The sequence below is a fragment of the Embiotoca jacksoni genome, unplaced genomic scaffold, assembly GCF_022577435.1.
Source record: "Embiotoca jacksoni isolate LCO1_2020_lvr unplaced genomic scaffold, fEmbJac1.0.p SCAF_15, whole genome shotgun sequence".
NCBI classification, from domain to species: domain Eukaryota; kingdom Metazoa; phylum Chordata; class Actinopteri; family Embiotocidae; genus Embiotoca; species Embiotoca jacksoni.
Window position 1 is genome coordinate 5580473 of NW_027185285.1, and position 20756 is coordinate 5601228.

At 39.5% G+C, this 20756-nt stretch overlaps 1 protein-coding gene across 1 annotated transcript in view; it reads left to right on the forward strand.

Moving 5' to 3' along the window:
• The window catches only part of LOC138197993 (ras-related protein Rab-26-like), a 43023-nt gene that overhangs the window by 830 nt on the left and 21437 nt on the right, over window positions 1-20756 (forward strand). The window contains exons 2-4 of the mRNA XM_069149081.1: window positions 1655-1765; window positions 19527-19568; window positions 20641-20707. Coding sequence (XP_069005182.1) covers window positions 1655-1765; window positions 19527-19568; window positions 20641-20707 — 220 coding nt within the window. The remainder of the gene's footprint in view (window positions 1-1654; window positions 1766-19526; window positions 19569-20640; window positions 20708-20756) is intronic.

Below are 20756 nucleotides of genomic sequence, written 5' to 3' on the forward strand. Positions count from 1 at the left end.
GACAGATACTCATAGTAAACCTGCTTGTGGTCTACTTTTCTTTGCTGGGGTTGTGCCCCTGTTTAGCTCCCATTGTCCTCTGTTTTACAAACAGCAGCAGCTCAGGGCAGCAGCTGTGTCAACCCAATCGATAACCTGAAAAGGTGCATCTTCAATAGCCAATACACACGTCTGTGCAGCGGGTTGAATGCATGTTCTTCTCAGCAGCGTGTTTTGCATGTAGTAAGCAATTATCACTGCGCCTAACCATAACCTGAGGATATGTTTGAGTAGAGACCCGCTGCCTCACTGCAACACAAATACAGATTGACACCCACATATTCTCAGCGTGCACTCCCAAAATGGCTTTAAGGGACTTTACCACCTTGTCCTGGGTTTGAAGCAGCTGTTTGATGTGAGTGCAATGATGACTTTGTGTTGCTCCGTTTGTTGAAGAATTGATCGCTCCATCCAAGACACTCTATTGATTGATTTTTTTTTTTGTTGTTGAAATGGTGGACTATCTTTTCACACCAGTCAGACACACCAGGTCTGATACGTTTATGGATAACCCATGATACCTTCGCATAGGTATAAGAGCTGACAAGTCGCAGAAATATGTTGAGGCAGAAATTCAGAACTTCTGAGTTTTGCTGAAATATTTGATTTGATACTGCAAGACATGAAAAAAAAAAAATCCAACCTGTGGCCTCAAGGTTACCTATTTACAAGAGGATTTTTTTTTTTTTTCGGAGATCAGCATGTACCATTTTCTGATTTTGCAGAGAAATATAAAATCGCAAGCCATTTGCAGGCCTTGTTTCACCATTTAGATACTTTAAACCTAAAGGCAGGATGAGACCAGGTCTTTCACGCTCCCGCAAACATTACGATCATGCAGAGCCATTTGTGTGAAATTGCATAAAAGAAGAGAACGGAAGAAAAGAAAAAAGATGCAGTGATGATTAAATATTTGAATGAGTAATAGAGGGTGCCTGGAAACAGAGGGTAAGATCCTCAGACCCTTTGCAACATTGTTTATCTGTTCAGTGACCCTATTTCTGTACATCCCTTCCCTTCATTCGTCCTCCGCCTTTCATCTCCTCTCTGCTTCCGCTGTGGACCCAGGAGGCACTTTTGATTTCCATAGTCTTGGTCCCACAGTCCCTCGGCTAACCTGATAACAGTAGTCACATGAAACCTTCAACCTAATCACAGCTCAGAATAAAGAAAAAGACAGAGAAATGCGCAGCTGTCTGTTCAAGGGGAACGAAACACACAAAAAAAGTGTGCGTTTTGTATGTGAACACACTTGCAGAAAAGATCTAAGGACTTTCAGTGGGAGCCAGAATGAGCAGTCACACACTCATTCATGTAACACCCTCTTCACTGGCCAAGCACCAAAATGCAGGACTAATTTAGCTGAGTGATTCAAATGTTCTGAGGACAAACAATCCGTCAATAATATATATTTAAACAAGAGCAACAGCTCACTTGTTCATTCTCCCATATGTTTTTTTATTATTTTTTTTATCCTTCCTCTTTGGATATTTCCGTTGTATCTGGGGTTTACATTCATTGATCAGTCAGACAGTCCGAGGTTTCATCCTCCTACATTTGTGTGTTTAATGGTCATTCCTGTCTGAGTTTTGGTCTCTCTTGGTTTCCTGTGCAGGTGATGCTGGTTGGAGACTCCGGTGTGGGGAAAACCTGTCTGCTGGTCCGTTTCAAAGATGGAGCTTTCTTGGCTGGCAGCTTCATTTCCACTGTGGGCATTGACTTTAGGGTGAGTTTAAGTCAATGGCACCCAAACAAAAACAAGCTTACATGCATACTTTCAGGTTTAATGCCTTTTGTAAAACGGGGCCATGTACTAATTGGGATTTTTATCACAGCTATTCAGTGTCTTTACGTGTCCCTGAGCTATAAGTATTTCCTGTGTCTGAAGTCTCACAAGATATTGATTTCTTAAATTAGTTTGACATGCTTTAGTTTTTTTTTTGTCTCCCCAGGTGATTATAGTGTCTACCATGTGCCAGTTTCTTTGTCTAATTTAGGCAGACAGAAACGGACTTCTGTCCATCTTCTCTAATGATCACATTCAGGTGTTTGTCTGTCCATAAGGCAGCAACAGGAGACCACTCAGACAACAGGAAGACCCAAGGTCGCACCATGAAAGCGGTTCCTTTCAATCAGTAGGCCTTATCTCATGGCTCTTTTCTTGTCTTTTAACGTGAAATAACCCAAGTCCCTTAATACTGACTGACACATGTAGACACACACAAACATCATTGTATGATAATCTGTTCCATTAAACATGTTCTGCAATATAGCATGATCTAATATTAGAACCTTGAAGAAAGCTTCACTTTTATGAAGTTATTTTGCTTGTCAGCTCTGTGTCAAAAAGGTGATAAATCCACAGATTTACAGTATAATCGCTCTCCTGTTATATTGGCCAATTCACGGCTAAAAAAAAATATGGGATCAGAATTGATGCAGCAGAACCAGAGATATCATCTTTTTACTCCAAGCATTCCTCTTTTTGTCAGAAGCTGGCAGCTACCGAAAATGCAATTCGACTGCTGAGAGTTGGGTTCAATATTTGGGTGTGTTGCTCTAGGAGCAGCTAGTCTAGCCTAGAGCCACGACAGAGGTCTGCTGAAGTCATTTCTTTCAACCACCCCCATATTTTTTTTCTGTTTCAAAATTGGAGATGATGTTTTTCAGATTTTTTTCTTTATCACCAGGAGCAACGAAAGCCATTTTTCACGTGTGCAGTAGAAGTCCCCGAGGCCTGTAAACAGACTTTGACGAGTATAGTTCTGCTTTGTTTCAGAGTGCCATCATTTGTTGTATTCTGTCTTTTAGTTTTTGCTCTCTTCACCTGTCAGAGATTTCAGTCTTTAATGTTCAGTGGTGTGTAGTAAATCGTGAATCGGCACATTATCTTTTTTTTTTTTAACAGCAGCGAGTTTCTCACTGACCCAGGTTACATTTTACTACTTAACCTAAATTATACTTAGTGACTGACTGAGTGACTACTGATTTGTTCCTCCGCCAATCTTTGTCAGTACTGTGGAAACTCCCCACCTATCCTGCTAAAATGTTGATTTAAGTTTCAAAGGTAATGACATTACATAAAATAAGAGTGAATAGATACTTTATACTCTTGGGAGGCATACTCACATAGGCTACAACTGTTAAACTAAAGTATGCTACCATTGTATAGCCCTGTGTGTGGGTTGAATGAGTTTGTGGGTGGATGAGCAGTTGATTTATTTACTTATGTAACATCTCTTATAATACTGTCTGTCGAGCTGATGCACATTTAAGCTTATCTAAGCAAAGGAGAGGCCTTCATCAGCCATCTCTCCTTGCTACATTTATCACTCAGCTCTTTTGTCATATTGACTTATTATTTAATTGCGGTGTGGCACAGAACTGTGTGACATGAATAATTTCATTATCGTCCTCGAGGCTCCCCTTCTCTTCTGCATGGTTTCTTATCATTGTGGTTCAGGTTTCTGGTAAAAGTGAAAGAGACCTCCCTGAACTTGAATCTTAGTAGAGGAGGTTTTTTATTTTTATTTATGTTTTGTGTTTTTAGTTCCCGTTTTACACACGATGTACAATGTTCACATTACCTAATGAATTAACATTACAGAAATAGCATACACTTTATAGATGCCTATGTAAAGCTCCCTATTATTCATCTGTAGAAATCATATAAACTGTGAGTATGAGAAGTTTGGAGGGCAGTGCTTTGTTGAGTAGGAGAACACGATGATCTTTGGTGTTTGTCTTCTTATGGAGAAAACACACAGAGAGCAAGAGAGACACGGGGTGATCGTTATTTTTAGGAAAGACAGTTCTGATCCCTTTTAGTTGGTGGGAAAGAATGGCAATTTGCTGCGTGTGGGGATTTGATCCGGTTCCCACTTCAAAGCCTCCAGTGAGATGCTTTGTTTTCTTCCCCCTCTTGTTTATTGTAGTCTCATCTCATTTGAACCTCAACATGTTCTCAGGATTAAAGAGCTACAGTACTGCATTGTTAAGCTTAAAATACAGGGAGTCTTAAGTGCAAAATACTGCCTTACCCTGCACTTGCATTTGATTATAAAAATTTACCTAAACGCAGCGAGGCTTATAAGCATAGACATGACGGGGGGAAATAAGACCATAAACTAGCATTAATCATTCCATTTAAATCAGAAATCCTATGCTGCTATGGTAATGCAGGTGCTAATTGATGGCAGGTGACTTCACAGGGCCGAGCTTGTCTTTATGCTTCATTGTATGGCTCACGGAGTTCAGAGAGACTTCAATCGTGAGGTCAAAGCAGCATGCGAGAGGCATCAAGTGGGTGTAAAAGACTCCTGTCGCTCAGGCCAGATTTAGCTTTTTTTGTTTTTTGAGTGAAAATGGCCTCCGATGTGTTCTTCATGCTGGTACCTACTCTGTAAAGCTTAGGTGAAATATGGATGTAACATGCACAGACGCACACTAGATAAAGATCAATTCACACTCTTTCGCTCCTTTAGAAAAAAAAATTCTCCATTTCTAGAACACATCTAGTCACCTTCTTTAGCCACAAGGGTCCCTGTTAGGTTTCAGTGTGTGGAAGATAGCTGGGCTCTCTTCTATAAAACCAACCAAAAATATCTCTGCATGAGAAACCAGAAATAACCTTTTAGAAGACTTGAATAAGTTAAGTCTTTTGGATCTGGCACTGGCTCTGCAGGGCACACATCAACAGATACATCTCTGCCATGAAATAAAAAAAAATCCTTTTTGGATGTGATATTTGTTTTTACACTCAGTTTATTTTGGTTGTTCATAAAAAATTTGAGCCATTAAAGTGCGTGAAATATTGCCATGTAGGATATCACAGTGCATGCATATGGATTAACTTAATTAATGTCTTTTAGAAAAGTTAATGAAGAAACTGCATCATAGGAGAAATCTCTCCACTCTCATATTGAGCTAGCACAAAAAGTTCACATTCCCAACTTTTTTTTTTTTTTTTTTAGCATCAAATCTAGTCTATACTTGCTGTAATGATTAAAGACATACAGTCTTCTTTGCAGTTCAGAGATATTAGGCCAAATAATTTTGTTGCAGACAGAAGTCTGTGTCACTCATTTTCACATTATTCTGACAAGACTTTGAAACATTTGGCGGGTCTATGACCATTGTTAGAGGGTTGCATGGGAATGAATTTTGACATTTTTATTTTCTCATGTCTTAATTAACAGTCTTGCTTTTCACAGCGTTGTTCGAAGCACTCGATTTCCACACCATTCATTTTCTCCATTTATATTTGAAGCCTTATGTTTCTAATCTAAACTAGGTTCTTACAATTGTCAGGCTAGTGTTATCTTATATTCTTTTGTATATCAAAAATGTGTTGTTGTTGTTTTTTTTTTTCATTTCAACGTCTCAGTCGGTTTTGAAAATAGCAGGGCATTGTGTTTTTTTTTTTTTTTTTGTTTGTTTTTTTAGCAAATACTACTCTGAAAGGATTAAATGTGTTTGGGACTATTTTCCTCTATGGAACACATTTGGTATTCAAGCGAGTGTTCCCTGCAGCATTACGGCCTGTGTGGGACTGACTGAAAATAAACTACAGTGCCGATATTCATCATAATGAAGTATAACAAAGTGGCTCATTGATGCATTTTAAATTAGTTTTCGAGATTTGTATGGCACAGAGGTATAAGCTAAAGGCCTTACGCTACATGGACAATACAGTTCATTGTTGATTTTGATCTTGTGATGGGTCTTTAATGCACCATGTTCAATAAGAAAAGAGAAATAAAGTTGCTGATCATGTGACAGCTCTCACCTCCAAACCTGCCACGTGGGCACAGAGCTACCAGATATGAGGATATGAGCTGTCCTTGGTGCTGAAATCCTCCTCTGAAGTGCATTAAGGTGCAAAAGGCTAACAAGTTCACCAATCGATCACCAAATTCTTGAAATACTTGACATGTCAGTCAGTTTATCTCAATCTAGTGCAGTCAGTTTTTCTTGCTCTGCGGGACCAATATTACCTGTAATTGTTCACATCTATCACACTTTAGGTGTGCTTCATTTTCCTGCTCCCTGGCATCCTATTCGAAATGTCATGCATATTCTTGCTAAAAGTAACGAGTGATGCAGGGATTGATTGATACTTTGGCACCCGGTCGATTTTTGTCAAATGGAGATTGTCCACTTGCTCACTATATAGTCCACTACTGGCCAATTCGTATTGACCTGTGTAGTCCTATATATAAATGGTAAATGGTCTGTACTTGTATAGCGCTTTATCACCTTTCGGTCTCAAAGCGCTTTAACATGGTTTTCCCATTCACCCATTCACACACTAATGAGACAGATCACCGTGCAAGGTGCTGCCATCAGGAGCACATTCACACACTGATGGTACACCATCGGGAGCAACTTAGGGTTCAGTGTCTTGCTCAAGGACACTTGGGCATGTGGACAGGAGGAGCTGGGACTGAACCACCAACCTTCCGATTAAGTGTTCAACCCACTCTACCATCTGAGCCACAGCCTCCCATTGTCATTGTATATAGTAGATAGGTGGACAATCTGACCACCGACTGGATCTGCACACAGAATTCAAGTTGAGAGAGTTTCAGTCTGTCACTATATATTAACCAAATGTCATCACAACGTTCACATTCAAAAATGTTCCTGCCATTGTTTCTGAACTGCGACAGCTGTTCATGTTGTAGCAATGCTACACAGACAATTTTCACAGAGGCTAAGTTAGCCTCTTCAGTCTCTTCAAGCCGCTTCCTCATCCCCTCATCTGACGTAAATGCAGTGTTGGGGAGAAGAAGATCACTTCTCTCCTCTACTGAGAGACAAGAGTGCTGCTCTCAACTGTCAGTTATGTCTACAGCCCCTCAACTGACAGATCACTTATGCAACCATAGATTTCACCTTTTTACACTCCGAAAATCACATTGGGCTCAGGAAGACGGATACTGCATGAAGTCTGTTTGGATGGCTCATCCAACTTTGATCAAAATGTCAACAGTCATCAGATGAATTACCTTAAAATGTCATAGGAGGATGACTCCTAGATGTATTCTTAGTTTCCTTGTGCTTTACTCTGGAGACACAAACAAGTCAAAATGTTCACTAATTACAAAATGGATTTGAACGTGCGAACTGGATCACAGCATTGTCACTGTCAGCATGTTAGTGTTCTGTTCGCATTTAGCTTAAACCTCTATTCTGCCTTAGTACAGCCTCACAGAGCCTCTAGCATGGCTGGAGGCTCTTGTCTTGTTCAGATTATGATCAGTGGAGAGAACTAGAAATTCTATTAATCCTATTTAAAAAAAAAAAAAAAAAAAAAAGATAGTCCCTTTATCTTCAGTTCCTTTTTGGATGCTGTTTGTTTTATGTGTGTAACACTGTGAAATTATCATAAAGATGAAAGGGAAACTATTTGTCTTCTTATCAATTTCCCAAGGTTTCCAGGAGACTTTTATTGTGACAGAAATGTACAATTTAGCTTGCTTATTGTTGTCGGTACAAGAGGAAAAACATCTTTTCTTTCTCCTTTTGTGGCATCTTGTTCATTGTGTTTCACCATCCGTTTGAACGCCCTTTCTGATTGAGATGCATGACCGAACTCGACCCCAGTGACAGTCCCTCCCCTTCTCCTGCCTGCTGTGGGGACAAAATGTGCGATAGCTCTTCTCATGTTGACATGTGATGTGCACCAAAACATTAAGGTTTGACCAATGAGATCATTTCTACCCCGAGGATGTATAAATACCTTTACCACAGACCACCTTCTGCAGCCCAGAAGAGATGAAATATCACAACGCTGCCCAAGTTCTCCAGTGATTTACTTGGAGCACTCTTTTGAGGAGTGGTCCATAAAATGTCCCTGGCAGTTTAAAGAGACATGGCTCACATCTGGCATACTAATTCATCTCATCCTGTTTGTAGTCTGTATTGTACATAAGACCTTTATCTTAGTGATTTACCTTTGCAATGCAACATCAAGGGAGGTGTCTTTTGTGAGCTACAGCTACAATGGATGGACTCATGTTTGTCATTGCCTAAAAGGTGACAAAAGCAAATCCAAGACTTTCTGTTTAAGATATGAGATTCAGGCCAGGTTGACGGTTACTGGTTTTAGCCATGCTGGCAGCACGGCCATAGATATGGCAATGTCAGCTGGCTGGCTGACCTGTCCACCACTTTGATCCAGAATTAAATATCTCTGCAGCTATTTGATGGTTTGCCAGAACATTTTGTACAACCGTCATGGTTCAGAATGTATCCCACTGCATTTGGTGATCCCCTGGCTTTTCCTCTACTGTTATGAGGTTGACATTCATGACTCTCAACAACTATTGGATGATTGCCACTAAATTTGGTACACACATTCACACACACAAAAATCATCCACCATATTCACATTTACACTGCTGACACTACTGACACCTGTTTGTCACAAGTCAGGCCATGAGTTTCACACGTCTTTGATGAATTATGTATAATCTAGTTTCCATCTTTAACCCACAGCAGGGGAGAGTTACACAGCCCCATTGATTCCTATTTCACTTTTCCTCTGATGTTATTTTTGGGTGCACTTAGTATGTATGTGGGGGTGGGGGCTATGAATCAGGCAACTGCAACATTTTCTCTGCATTTCAGCACTCTACTAATGTATTTAGTCATTTAGATCCCGTGTTGTTTTGTCCACGACCCTGTGAGAGACAACCGGGAAACTATTCCATGACAAAGAATGTTAAGAACTGAATGTTTCTAATTGGAGGTGAAGGAAACTTCAGCTTTAATTTATTTTTATACAGAAACCAAAACTGGTGCAGAGGTTGAAATTGTATTTGCTGAATGATTCAAAGTACCTTAATTGTCTTGGGTGAATTGCCCAATTTAGTTTGTTGCATTGGCCATCAGAAATAACTGATTTCTAATTTCTCCTTTTTATCTATCTCGGAACAAACGATTTGTTGAATAATTCAAATAAGTTGAGTCCTAGTATGGAGGCAGGGATCAAAATTGTCTTGTGATACGTGTGTGCATTTACATGGTAGTGAGGATGGGTTTGTTCCACTTGGCGATGCAGAGATGAGACGGGGGCAGCAGCTGCACAGAGAGGTGAGAGACGGGGTTAACAGAGTCACAGAGAGGTTGAATCAGCTGTAGATTTTATAGTCTAGTTGGCACCAGACCAACACACACCAATGGACACTGACTGCACATGCTATATGTCTTCTGCGATATAATGACAAATTCAGAATATTCCTCCATATATTGTGTTATAATGATGCACCCACTCACTTTAAAAGATTCATGGAGTGAGGTATTGCAGTCTTTTTTCATGTGTGTAGTTAGGAATTTCTCATCTTCCTTATCGAGCAACATCAGAGTTACATTGAATTTTCTACTTGTCGTTTCTGCAGTTAAGACTAGTAATTATATATACTGATAAACTGAAATCAGGCAACTCATATTTTTATAACAAATTACTGATTCATTTTCTTGATTAATCATTTGATCTAATGCCAGAACATGATGCAGAAATACTCCTTTTCCCAGAGTCCTTTGTGGCATTTTCAGTTATCTTGTCTTATCCGACTAAAAAATACGCATTTTATAATAAAATACACTAATGAGCCAAAATGTCATGACTAATGTGACACCAATACTACCCGAACCTGCCAAGGCATGAACTGTGAATGTGTCCTTTGGTATTTAGCAGCAGGTCCTTCAAGACTTGCAAGTTGCCACTGCAGATCAGACTTTTTCCGTCGCATCCAACATCTCCCTGTCTCCGGTTCATGGGCCATAATGATTCGTCAAAGTCGTCCAGGTTTTTGTCATTTAACAAATTTAAATGGAAGTGAGATGTTTAATGTTTAAGGAGGCAACAAATGTCTGACATTGTTGATGTTATTTGTCAGCTGGAACTGTAAATATTGATTTCTTTCCTGACCTCTGACCCCCATAATGCTGAGCCAGTCATCCCAGTCAGACGTGTGATTCATCACAGAGGCTGTATTTTCTGTGGTTTGGTCAACCTCCAGTAAACAGTGTATCACGGTTGCACTGGCAGACTGAGCCGTCGTTGTGTGGTCAATAGCATTGATAATAGCTTGGAAGGTAAAAGGGCTGAAAATCTGTTACATGGTCACTCCACTGATCTTAAATTTGACATTATTTAATTTCGATTAGCTTTCCGGGGGAGACAGTGAGGTTATTTAACCGTATGTATGTATGTATGTATGTATGCATGAGGAGTGTGTGTGTGTGTGTGTGTGTGTGTGTGTGTGTGTGTGTGTGTGTGTGTGTGTGTGTGTGTGTGTGTGTGTGTGTGTGTGTGTGTGTGTGTGTGTGTGTGTTAAAGTATATTTGCTTCATTCAACAATATATGATATAATATGTATGTCTCGTTCGTGATAAATCATGATGTGAGATACTAGTGAGGTTTCTGTTCAGTACCTTCCAGTCACACATTGTACAACACATTTCATGGCTGTCAGTGACAGACACACATTCACTGGGAATATACAAACACACACAGATAACAATGCTCAACAGATGTGGCACCTGTTAATGATCCAGGGAGATCCTGGCAGGCAGCGTTTGTGATGCACCTCCGTCTTTCTCCTCTGACTGTAACCATACTTGTTAACTGTCTCCCTTACATCACTGTTGGCACATAACCTTTGTAAAAAAAAAGTTGCACCATCTACTTACTAGTCACCAAGTTTTAGATGCAGGCCGTGTGTTCAAATGCAGATTCTCTGTTAAGAAGTTCAAAAGGTAATTGTGCAGAAAGTCAGAACATTTTTAAAAGTAAGATGCAAAGGAGAAATGTGCTGATAGCTGAGTACACAATGTTAACAAAGGTGTGTTCATGTGTAAAATAGAGCTGCAACGATTAGTTATAATTCATTTGCAAAGGATTCATTGTTTAAGGGATTTTTCAATTGGCGGTTGCAGGTTATGAAATTAGATTATTGTATCCTTTTGTGGTCCATTAGTACCCTTGCCATGGGAATTATGTCTTCGGTACTGTTTTGTTTGTTTGTCAGCAGGGAAAATAGAAAAACTACCAATCTGATTTTAATAAAACTTGGTGGAAGGTTGCAGCATGGACTGAGGAAGAACCCATAAAATTTTGGAGTGTATCTCAATCACGGGGCGGATCAACAAGTTTTTTGTAACCTTCATTACAATTGCTAAATAGGGCAAATGCCATCAATCTGTTATCTATAATGGATCCCAATCTGTGAGGTGACAGTGCTAACCAGTGCATCACTGGGCCACCCCTACTAAATGCCATACATCTTCAAATCAGATGGTAGTAAAGTTCAGTCATGGAAAAACAGGCTCGTCTAGAAATCCGATGACACCATCTCACAATCCAAATTCATGGGTACCAGTAATCTTCTAAGATAAACATGTACTTGCTCAAACAGCAAGCAGTTGTTGTATAGCACTCTGGGACAGTGGTTTCATAAGATAGAACCAGAACTGGCACAAGTGTATTTTGACATAATTCTAATAAGCTTGGAAATATATTCAGACATACTGTATACAGTGTTTGCAGTTGCACATTTACATATCATAGAAGAGTGGCTTTGGTTGAGGTCAGCGCTCTCAGAGTGCCCTTTTCTTTATACACTGAATTGTGAAGTGTCTGTAATGGCTGAAAATCACTTTGTTCAAAGAAACACGAGGTTGTCACCTTCAGATTGTTTTGAGAGAATGACTCATGCAACAAGTGTGTTAGTCATCGCATCATTACTCAGACTCAGTTGGGGGCAAACACCAGATGCACTTTGGTTTATTGTGAGTATGTGTATATGATGTGATTATAATGTTCCTTCAGTATTGTTGAAGACCTCGTCTTTGATTTCCCTTTCATGCAAAAATAAAGTCTATTGTAAAAGCTTCTTGACATCGGCATGACATTGTAGACCAACAGGAATCAAAATCAAGGTGTTTGTTACTTTGACAAAAGGCTGATGCAGTGATTAATTACTTTATTTTTTTACCCTGACTCCTAATACTTAAGTTCCTGCTTTTTTTTTATTATTAATATTATTTAAACACTTTCTAAACAGCAAACTTCTGCTTATGGTCAAATAAAAACTGACTCCACTTCATTCAAGCCTCCAAAATTCGGTTCAAGGAACAATTACAAAGTTCAAACCTGCAGATGCCATGATAAAAGTCTGTTGAGTGTCTGTTAAAAGTGTCTTTTCCGCACCTTTTACAGAGATAATAAAGAAAAGAGAGGGAAAGTAAGACGGCAGAGAGAGAGACAGCTCTGGCATGTGAGAGGACGATAACGGACCCATCCTAAAAATCAAGCTGACTTGAAGATTGAATCTTCCCTGAAAGCTTCCGCTCCTCTTTGATATATCCGCTGTCATTGTGGATGTCACTGACAGTCTATCGCCTCACTAATAATGGTCGTTCTGCATCTGTCTTTCACTAGTTTCAAGCTTCGATACTCTTTCTTTTTTCGTAGTTAGTGTCGGGATGGCTGACTGATTTTTTCCATTAACCACTCTCCCGCCTGCCAGTTTGTCTACCTGCCTGCCTTTTCTGAGTGGGTGCAATTAAAGTGCCAAGCGTAATCATGCCAGCAAGTGGCAGTAATGATTTTTCTGCTTTGAAAAATAAATTGAATTAAGACAGGTAAGGGAAAGCAAAGGCACACTTAGACCCATTAAAAAACAGGGACTCTATGCAAGTATATTTACTGTGTAAGTGATTGCCAAGAGTTGCTCTGTTGTATAGGGTTCCATAACCATGGCTAAGCTATTTTGTAATGTTTTATACAAGCCCAATGCCTATTCATCTACCCAAGCCTAAACATATTGGGTAGATGTTCACTTCTGCCGGGGGAGGTGTTGGTAATTAATGACAAGCAGCTTTGCCACCTGCTGACCTAATGTCACTTGGATCGAGAGATGCAAGCCCTGAGGAGCACCATGAATATTTAAAGTTGACATGAAAAAGGTGAGGAGGCAGTTGTTGGATTATGGGACGATCGTTGGATGAATGATGAGATGGTAAAGAAACATAAAGCAAGGGGAGTTGGAGATGTGTTTCAGAATGTGTATGAGAACGAAATCCGCATTTTTACACTTTTTTTCATCAGGTAACGAGACTGAAGCCTCTAAACTGATCTTATAAACCAGAAATTGTGTGTCATTTTCAGTTTGCATTGAATCTTCTTTTATACGAGTTGATTATTCAAGTATTATCTAAAACTCATATCACAGCTTCACCTGAAAATTTTAACGTTTGAATAAATGAAAGTGCAGATAAAAGCCATGATAATTTATTATAAAACTGATTATATAAACAAAAACACTTAAACCATTTAATAAGCCACTAATCTAGTTATTTTTGTAAACGCTATAGTGCATATTTGTATGCAAAAATCGAATCCCTTCAAGCATCACATATTGCACAGTGTGCTTATTAAAGGTGCCTGTGAAGTTTTCTTGTAAACAAATGAGTTATGTTTTCATCCAGTGTTGCAAAAGTAATTTAGTAATGTGTTTTTTCTGTTCTTCATTGTTTACAGTTCTGTAGCAGGAAATCAGTGATTTGCATTAGCTTTGTGACTTAGCTTTGTGATTTGTTTCAAGGTCCAGTGTTTGGCTCAAAATCAGTTTGCTGTCACAGACAAAGCAATCAAAACTTTTGAAATTAATTTCATTTCTGTGTTTTGAATCATTCCCATCATGAGTAGCCAATTCTCTGTATTTGATGGCTTTTGTGATACGTCTGAAGTTTACATTTTATTCATATGAAAGGGCTGTCGTTTTTGGATAGTGTATTGTACTTTGTTAGGTTTGAGTTTTTTACAGGTGGGCTTGGTTTATCTTTTGTGTTTTTGGATTCGGAAAAGTGCAGCAGGATCTCAGGAAATGTGGTTCAGCAGTTGCGAAAACAAATCTGAGCAACATATGCAGTGGCCTTGGCATAGTCCGTGATGATACGGTCCAAAATAAATAAAAGCGTTTCTCAGTGAATAATGATCACGCAGAGAAAAGAGAGTATGAAACCTTTTTAGTCTGGCCACGCTTCTGTGTTCACGTGCATGTTGCGTGTGGTTTTTTTGTTTTTTTTTACAGTGTAATATGTATTTTATACTGCACACTGTTCATATATTCATGTCAGCTGATGCAAAGAGTGAAAATTATAATTTTGCAGCCAACAGCTTGCCCCGCTGCCTGCCCTTTTTTTTATGATTCACGCATACTACTGTTGTGCGTCCATTTTCACTTATATTATTCCACTGTGTGAAAGATCCTTGGGAAGAGCTTCAGAGGGGTTGAGGCTTCCGCTCACAGTATTCAGCTGAATAATGAATCGATGACAGCATGACAAATGCTGTGTGAGTTTGTGTGTACCTACTGCCTGTGGGAGTGTCTGGATCACAGCAGGTTTCTGCGTTGGTGTGATCACGTTGCTACAGGTTAAAGGTGAAAGATCAAATTCAAAGCAGAAGCTTTTTCGAAGAAGGAGCTTTAATCTGAAAAATGCACTGATATAAAAAACAACGGCATGTAAATCAGTAAACCAGCTTCTTGGAACAAAACTCCAGAATGTAAGATTTTAAGTCTTCATACTTCTTGGAGTATAAATCAGGAAAGGTAACCAAGGAAATCAACTTTTACATATAAATGAACTCCTGTTATATCCAAGTTGTTGCCAAATGAGTTCACACAATGCTGATTAAACCTTCCATTACCAATTAAATTTCTCTCTATTTCACATTATACAGAGTTTTAAAAAGTGATGATGAGGTATTCCCACGTTGGTCAGATTAATTTATCGGACCGAATTGATCAAAATCTGATAGTCAAATGAGTCATTTTGAATGAGTTGTGACGCTGAAAACAATTTACACTGTTTTAAAGCTGCAACAGTAGGGACAGGGGAGGCTGCAGGGGAGTCAATGACAAAAAGTACTTGTCAGCAGTATTTTCATAATTACGCTCTTACGGCAGGTTTACCACAAAGCTACTCTACAAGTTGTTCTACATGGATTTTATGCTTTCATGTAATGAATATTAAAGAATGGTCAGTTGCCAGATATTCCTGCGAAGAACTAGAAAAACATGTTTTTGTCAGACTCAAGAGGTTTTTTTTGCACTTTTTAATTTTGATCTTTGTAGTTTTGTTTGTCCATGGCTTTCTGCTGTAAGATGAGGAAGCCTGCATTTCTGCAGCAGTGCAAGTCACCCTGAAAGGACCCTAAGGCCCACTGCTCTTTCAATTAGTCTCCGTTTTTAACTTCCCCTGGTCACTCAAGTGAGAAAGTCAATAACAGGATGGTTCAAACTATTTCACTGACTGCACAGTCAGAGATGTTTTGGGAGAGCAGAATTAGCTTTTTCAGGCATATACAAAGTTTTACTCAGCCCTTCATATCCTTCCAAAATTCTTGGATAAAGCTTGATGTAAATCATATATATATCATTTTTTTTTTTTTTTTTTTTTTTTTTTTTTTTCATTTATCTTGACAAATTCATGGCTTTCTAGGAAAAAAAATCTGCATACAGGCAAAATTATTGTTGCCACAACAACTATAGCCTCCCTGCTAACTGTGCAGGGTCAGCAAGTATATCTGCCAATGATTGAATCCCATAGTATTTATTGGTTGTATTATATCTGTGTCTGGTGCAGTGAGATTTATTGTGCTATCTCGGTCTCCAGGAGAATATCCATTGCATCCTAATTGAAAGTATTTGTAAAATAGTGTCTTGTGGTTTGAAAAGGCTGAGTAAACTGTATCTAGTATCTCCAGGAGAGAAGAATAGGTCCTTTGTGATTATGAAATAATACCAGGTTTCATTCTAGTAGATAATGACATATCTCAAACCAGCCTCCTAAATAATAGAGGGGGAAGTGTCTGCTTTAGTTATGCCCCATTATAAAGGCTCCATTTCACACATAGTGCCCAACTGCAATAAGAGTAACTTAACAATTACACGAAGATAATAGTAAACTACACAATGTGATAAATGCCATGCAGGTTGTAAGCTACTGGCAATTTACGTACAGCTGCCGGTAGAATGACAGTTTTTGTTCTGGCAAGTCCTTAAAAGTATTGTGTTTTGACTGACATCAAACTTCAATGTCCACTTTCTGTTACATCTGTTGAATTCCAATTATGATGTAGCTAGAGCAAACACTTCCTTTAACACCTATGTACTTATAAAAAGAGAAAGAAAAACCTCCCCTCTTGCAGAAAATGGCCAAACACTTCAATTCGCACACAACACTGCTCTGATTTCAGATTTGACTTGACATGAAAGGGATACAGAGAGGAAGGGAGTAATTGTAATTGATCCGAACTGGGTGATCCTTCATCAGAATCATTGCTAAACATCTTTCAGAAACAACTGGTAAAAAGTGTGGCTCCCTGAAGCAGGCAGGGAGTGTGATGAATGCTGCATGTGTCTGTGCAGTATGTGTGTATGTGTCTGTGTCAGCATGACTTGGAAAGCTTGACAGCTGGGGGTTAGTTGGGCTGACTGCAGAGTAGAGCCCTGCCTCTCTGTATATCCCTGCCCTCACTTCCTCAGCTTTTTACCCCCATTGCTTTGATTTCTGCACCAGTAAGCCGTCTGTGCAAAAAGAGAAGACCTGGAGGAACAGCACCACAAAGCTTCTTTCTCATTATTCCCCGTTAATGCTTCAAATGTATCTCATACAAAACCTTTTGGTGGACATCATGCTCCTGTTAGTTGCTTCATGCTGCAGCCATTAATGTTTTATTGACTTCACGGGCCCCTCTGAAAGCTCCTCATACATTTGTAATTTATGATCCCTGTGAAGTGCTGCTGGAGTCATTCTGTTCTGAGGGTACCTTCTCACTCATGTACCTTTGGGGGAAAAGATTGGCATTTAATGGCTGACATCCAGCGTCTGGCTGCTAAGTAGAGCAGTTTGTATTTGAAGGCGTCCTGTGGTGCGTTTTGCTGCAGCTCAGGGAATGAAATTGGCCTGAGAGTGTTGCAAGCTTCTTGAGAGTAAATTGTAACTACACAGAGCCGAGAGCTGTTTCAGCCTGAGAAAGTTCTGAAAGTAAAGTGGAGACTGCTGTGAGAAGTGTGATTGACAGTCTTTAATCCACAATACCTTTAATTCCCCATCCTATTGCAGTACACTGCCTTGTATAAGCTGCTCAGATACAGTACATTTTATCCTGCTCAACCCACACTTTCAGTGATCATTAAGTCTGTGTTATTAGGTTGTCCTCTGCCTGATTTCAAGTATTTCCTCTCAACAAATCCAACATTATTAACGGTGCAATCGAACCTGACTAACCACCCAAAATACTCACCACGGTGCTATCATGAGACACTTTTTCTGGGTCACTAAATATTTATGAAGCCTCTAAGCACATCACCGGTTGTTTTTAGTGACAACAACAACAAGGAGGTCGTCTTTTGAGACTGTGATTCCTATCTGAACACATTTACAAACTAGTCCCAGCAGCTCGAGTTGCCATGAATATTTATGACATCCCTCCTTCGGGACTCTCAGGAGGTAGATCAGCTGAACGCGTCAACAAAGACTATATCTTTTTCGAAGTGCTCTGCTGGAAGATTAGCAGCATCTTGTCAGGACCGAATATCTTCTGCTCCTCCCCCGGGATCAGGGAATTAGAAGGTCAACAGCGGCTCTCAGGAATATCCCAGAGTAGATGATGGTAGGGGGAGGCTTTCGAAGGGTTGCTGTGACACCAGGTGATGTAATCCTCATTGGCATATTGGGAGGCTGAAGAACATGTTGCCTCCTGTTTTCTACTGCAGATATCAACGGAAAATTCAGTGTGATGAAAGACACAAATAGACGTGAATGTCCAGGAATTATAGAATATAAATGTGGCTTTGTGGGTCTTTCAAAGTACATTAGCCCTCCTTAATGTTGAAAAACACATATGCACAGATTTTTTTTTTTTTTCTTCAGGGGAGTTATATAGTTTCGAAACATTTCCTCTGGATCTCAATTTTTTTTTTTTACTAACCCAGTCATTGGATGACATAAAATGAATCGGTAACAAGTTGATGACTGTAATTACTATGAGTGATGATGATAATAAAGATGGCAATGCTTTTTCTGTTTGTAGCTACTTTGGTTCAAAATACCTCAAGATGTATTTGTTGCCATTAAGTGCTTGTATAACTAATATATTGTTATCGCCATCCCTCGTCACCCATGAGGTTGCGGTTGTTGGTTTTAGTGAAATGGCTCTGCAACTACTGGAATAGTACAAACTTGGTGAAACCTGTAACTTTCAACCTTTATCAGGTGCAAATTTGATTCATCTGATACTTTAGTTTATTGCCAAATAACAGCAAACCAAATGACATCAGTGTTAGTTTGCAGGTGTTAACATTCAAATATGCTAGACGATGATGGTGAACATACGAGCAGCCGAGTGGTAAAACCTGTGCACATCTGCCTCCGACTGTAATTCTGAGTTGGGGTATTTCTGACGCAGATGATATCTCCCACATGGTGGAACGAATTACAGTCAAAATATTGGCAGAAAGGATCAAAAAATGCACCACCAATGGAAGTTACATCAATATATAATCCGATATTAACATCTATACTATTGATTCAGCGAATTTGAATAGTGCTATACACTGTTGGCTTGTATCTGGTTTCACTTGACAATAAACAGATACTAGGAGAATACTTTTTAAGAATAATTTCACAGAGCTGCTCGCATGGCTGTTAACTTTTTCTCGTTTACTTTGGATTTGGATTTGCCACTCTCTTTGTAAACTGAGTACCCAATCTACATGTAGCAGGTCTTATACTGTTAATCAATAAGATATAATGCTATTGGGCACAAGAATAATGATCAGGCAGGGTAGAGGGAGCCTTTCGTAAATCACAATAATGTTCCAGTTTAATTAGTGGTAACAGGCTTTTATTCTGATGATAACTGATAAGAGCAGACCTACTTTTCATTTTGCCAAGATATTTTTAATTTGAACGTGCAGATCCTATCATCATTTGGACTGACTGAAATCTGATGGCAGGATGTTTAACCTTTGTGCACCCAGCTCTACCTCTGGGGAAACCTGGGAAACTGCACGCTCCATTTGGCTGAGCTTCAATGTGCCGTGGTGGTGGAGCAGAGATCAGAGAAATGTCTCCTTAAAATGGAGAAACTGGGAGAGGCAAGAGAGCAGAGGGGGTTAATCTTCTGGAGGAAAGAGGCGAGACTTCATCAAAAGAGGCCAAAGTCAGGTGGAGACGTGCAATATTGATGGAGAGTGGAGAGTGGAGAGGAGTGTGTGGCAGGTAGATTAGAGGATGAGAGGAAGAGACTGTCCAGCCAGGTGTCTCACCACACACACACACACACACACACACACACACACAAACAAACCTCAGGTTATTTCTTCCTTACACTGAAAAAGTTTTTTGGCAAACTTGCCTAAATTTAGGCAGTCACTTACATCATTTCTTGCTTTCATTTCCAGAATAAAGTCATGAACATTGATGGAGTCAAGGTGAAGCTTCAGGTAAGAACGTTAATTTATCCAGACAACCATAAAAAAAAAACAGTCTGGGCATGCAAAGGGAAGAACTTCACCAAAAAAAGTGATGTTCCAGAAAGAAGGTATGTACTGGGAAATTCTTTCATTGAAAAACAAAGTGCAGTCAGCTTGCACAGGTCTGCTCTAGAGTGAGGAGAAAATGTAACTGTCATTAGGGCCAAATTGGGAGGAGAGACAGTGCTGCCTGATGGGAAAAAGAAGACTTAATGAGTCTTATTCCCCAGAGATTTGACATATCAGCCACAGGTCATTTCTATTCAATGTTATGACCCAGACAGAGGTAAAAATATGATATAAGGCATTTTTATAAGTGTATATGCAGTATGTGCAGTGACCTTTTAGCTGCACTGATCAATATTTTTGTACTAATAATGGATTAAATTATGTGCACTTAGAGACACAGAATTATCACGTGATCTCAATGCCGTCAGCTCTGCAGAACATTTTAGCATCTTTTAGCTAATTGTTTTGTTTTCATGACCCGTGGTTGGTTTGGTTGCTTCTTGGTTGCCTCTTGATTATAAACCTTGTTTCTGATCAACTCACTGTTCGCTACCTCCTCAGCAACAAATAGCAGACAGACAAAATTGGCAACTAGCTGGTGAAGAGCTAGATGTTTTTCCTCTGGAGTTGGAAATCAAAACAAAGCTGAAATAACAGTAAATTTTGAACTCAAATTCTTCAGGTGGACAGAAACAGAAACGACTGCAATTTAATGTTAATGTTGCTTCGTGTCCGCTGTGCTGGATGTGTACACAGGAAATAATTTACACAATAGCCAGAACAATTCTGATGCGTTGTCAGCAATGGGTTCGAGAAGTCTGTTTCTGTGCTGAATTCATAAGAGAGTGAATTGTTAAAGAGTCCTGTGGATCTCTTTTCCATACTCCAGGCTTATCCGGTGTCTTCTGAGTACATTAAATTTATGGTTTCACAATGAGCTCCACCAGGCTGACTGAGAAAACTTAAGAATCATTAAAAAGACGGAAACTTCCTTCTCTACTCAATGACTACCTTCCTCTCTAATTATCTGCAGATCTGGGACACAGCTGGACAGGAGCGCTTCCGCAGTGTCACTCATGCCTACTATCGTGACGCCGACGGTGAGACACTCGCGCACTTTTTAAAACTTTCCTGGTTATGCAACAGATT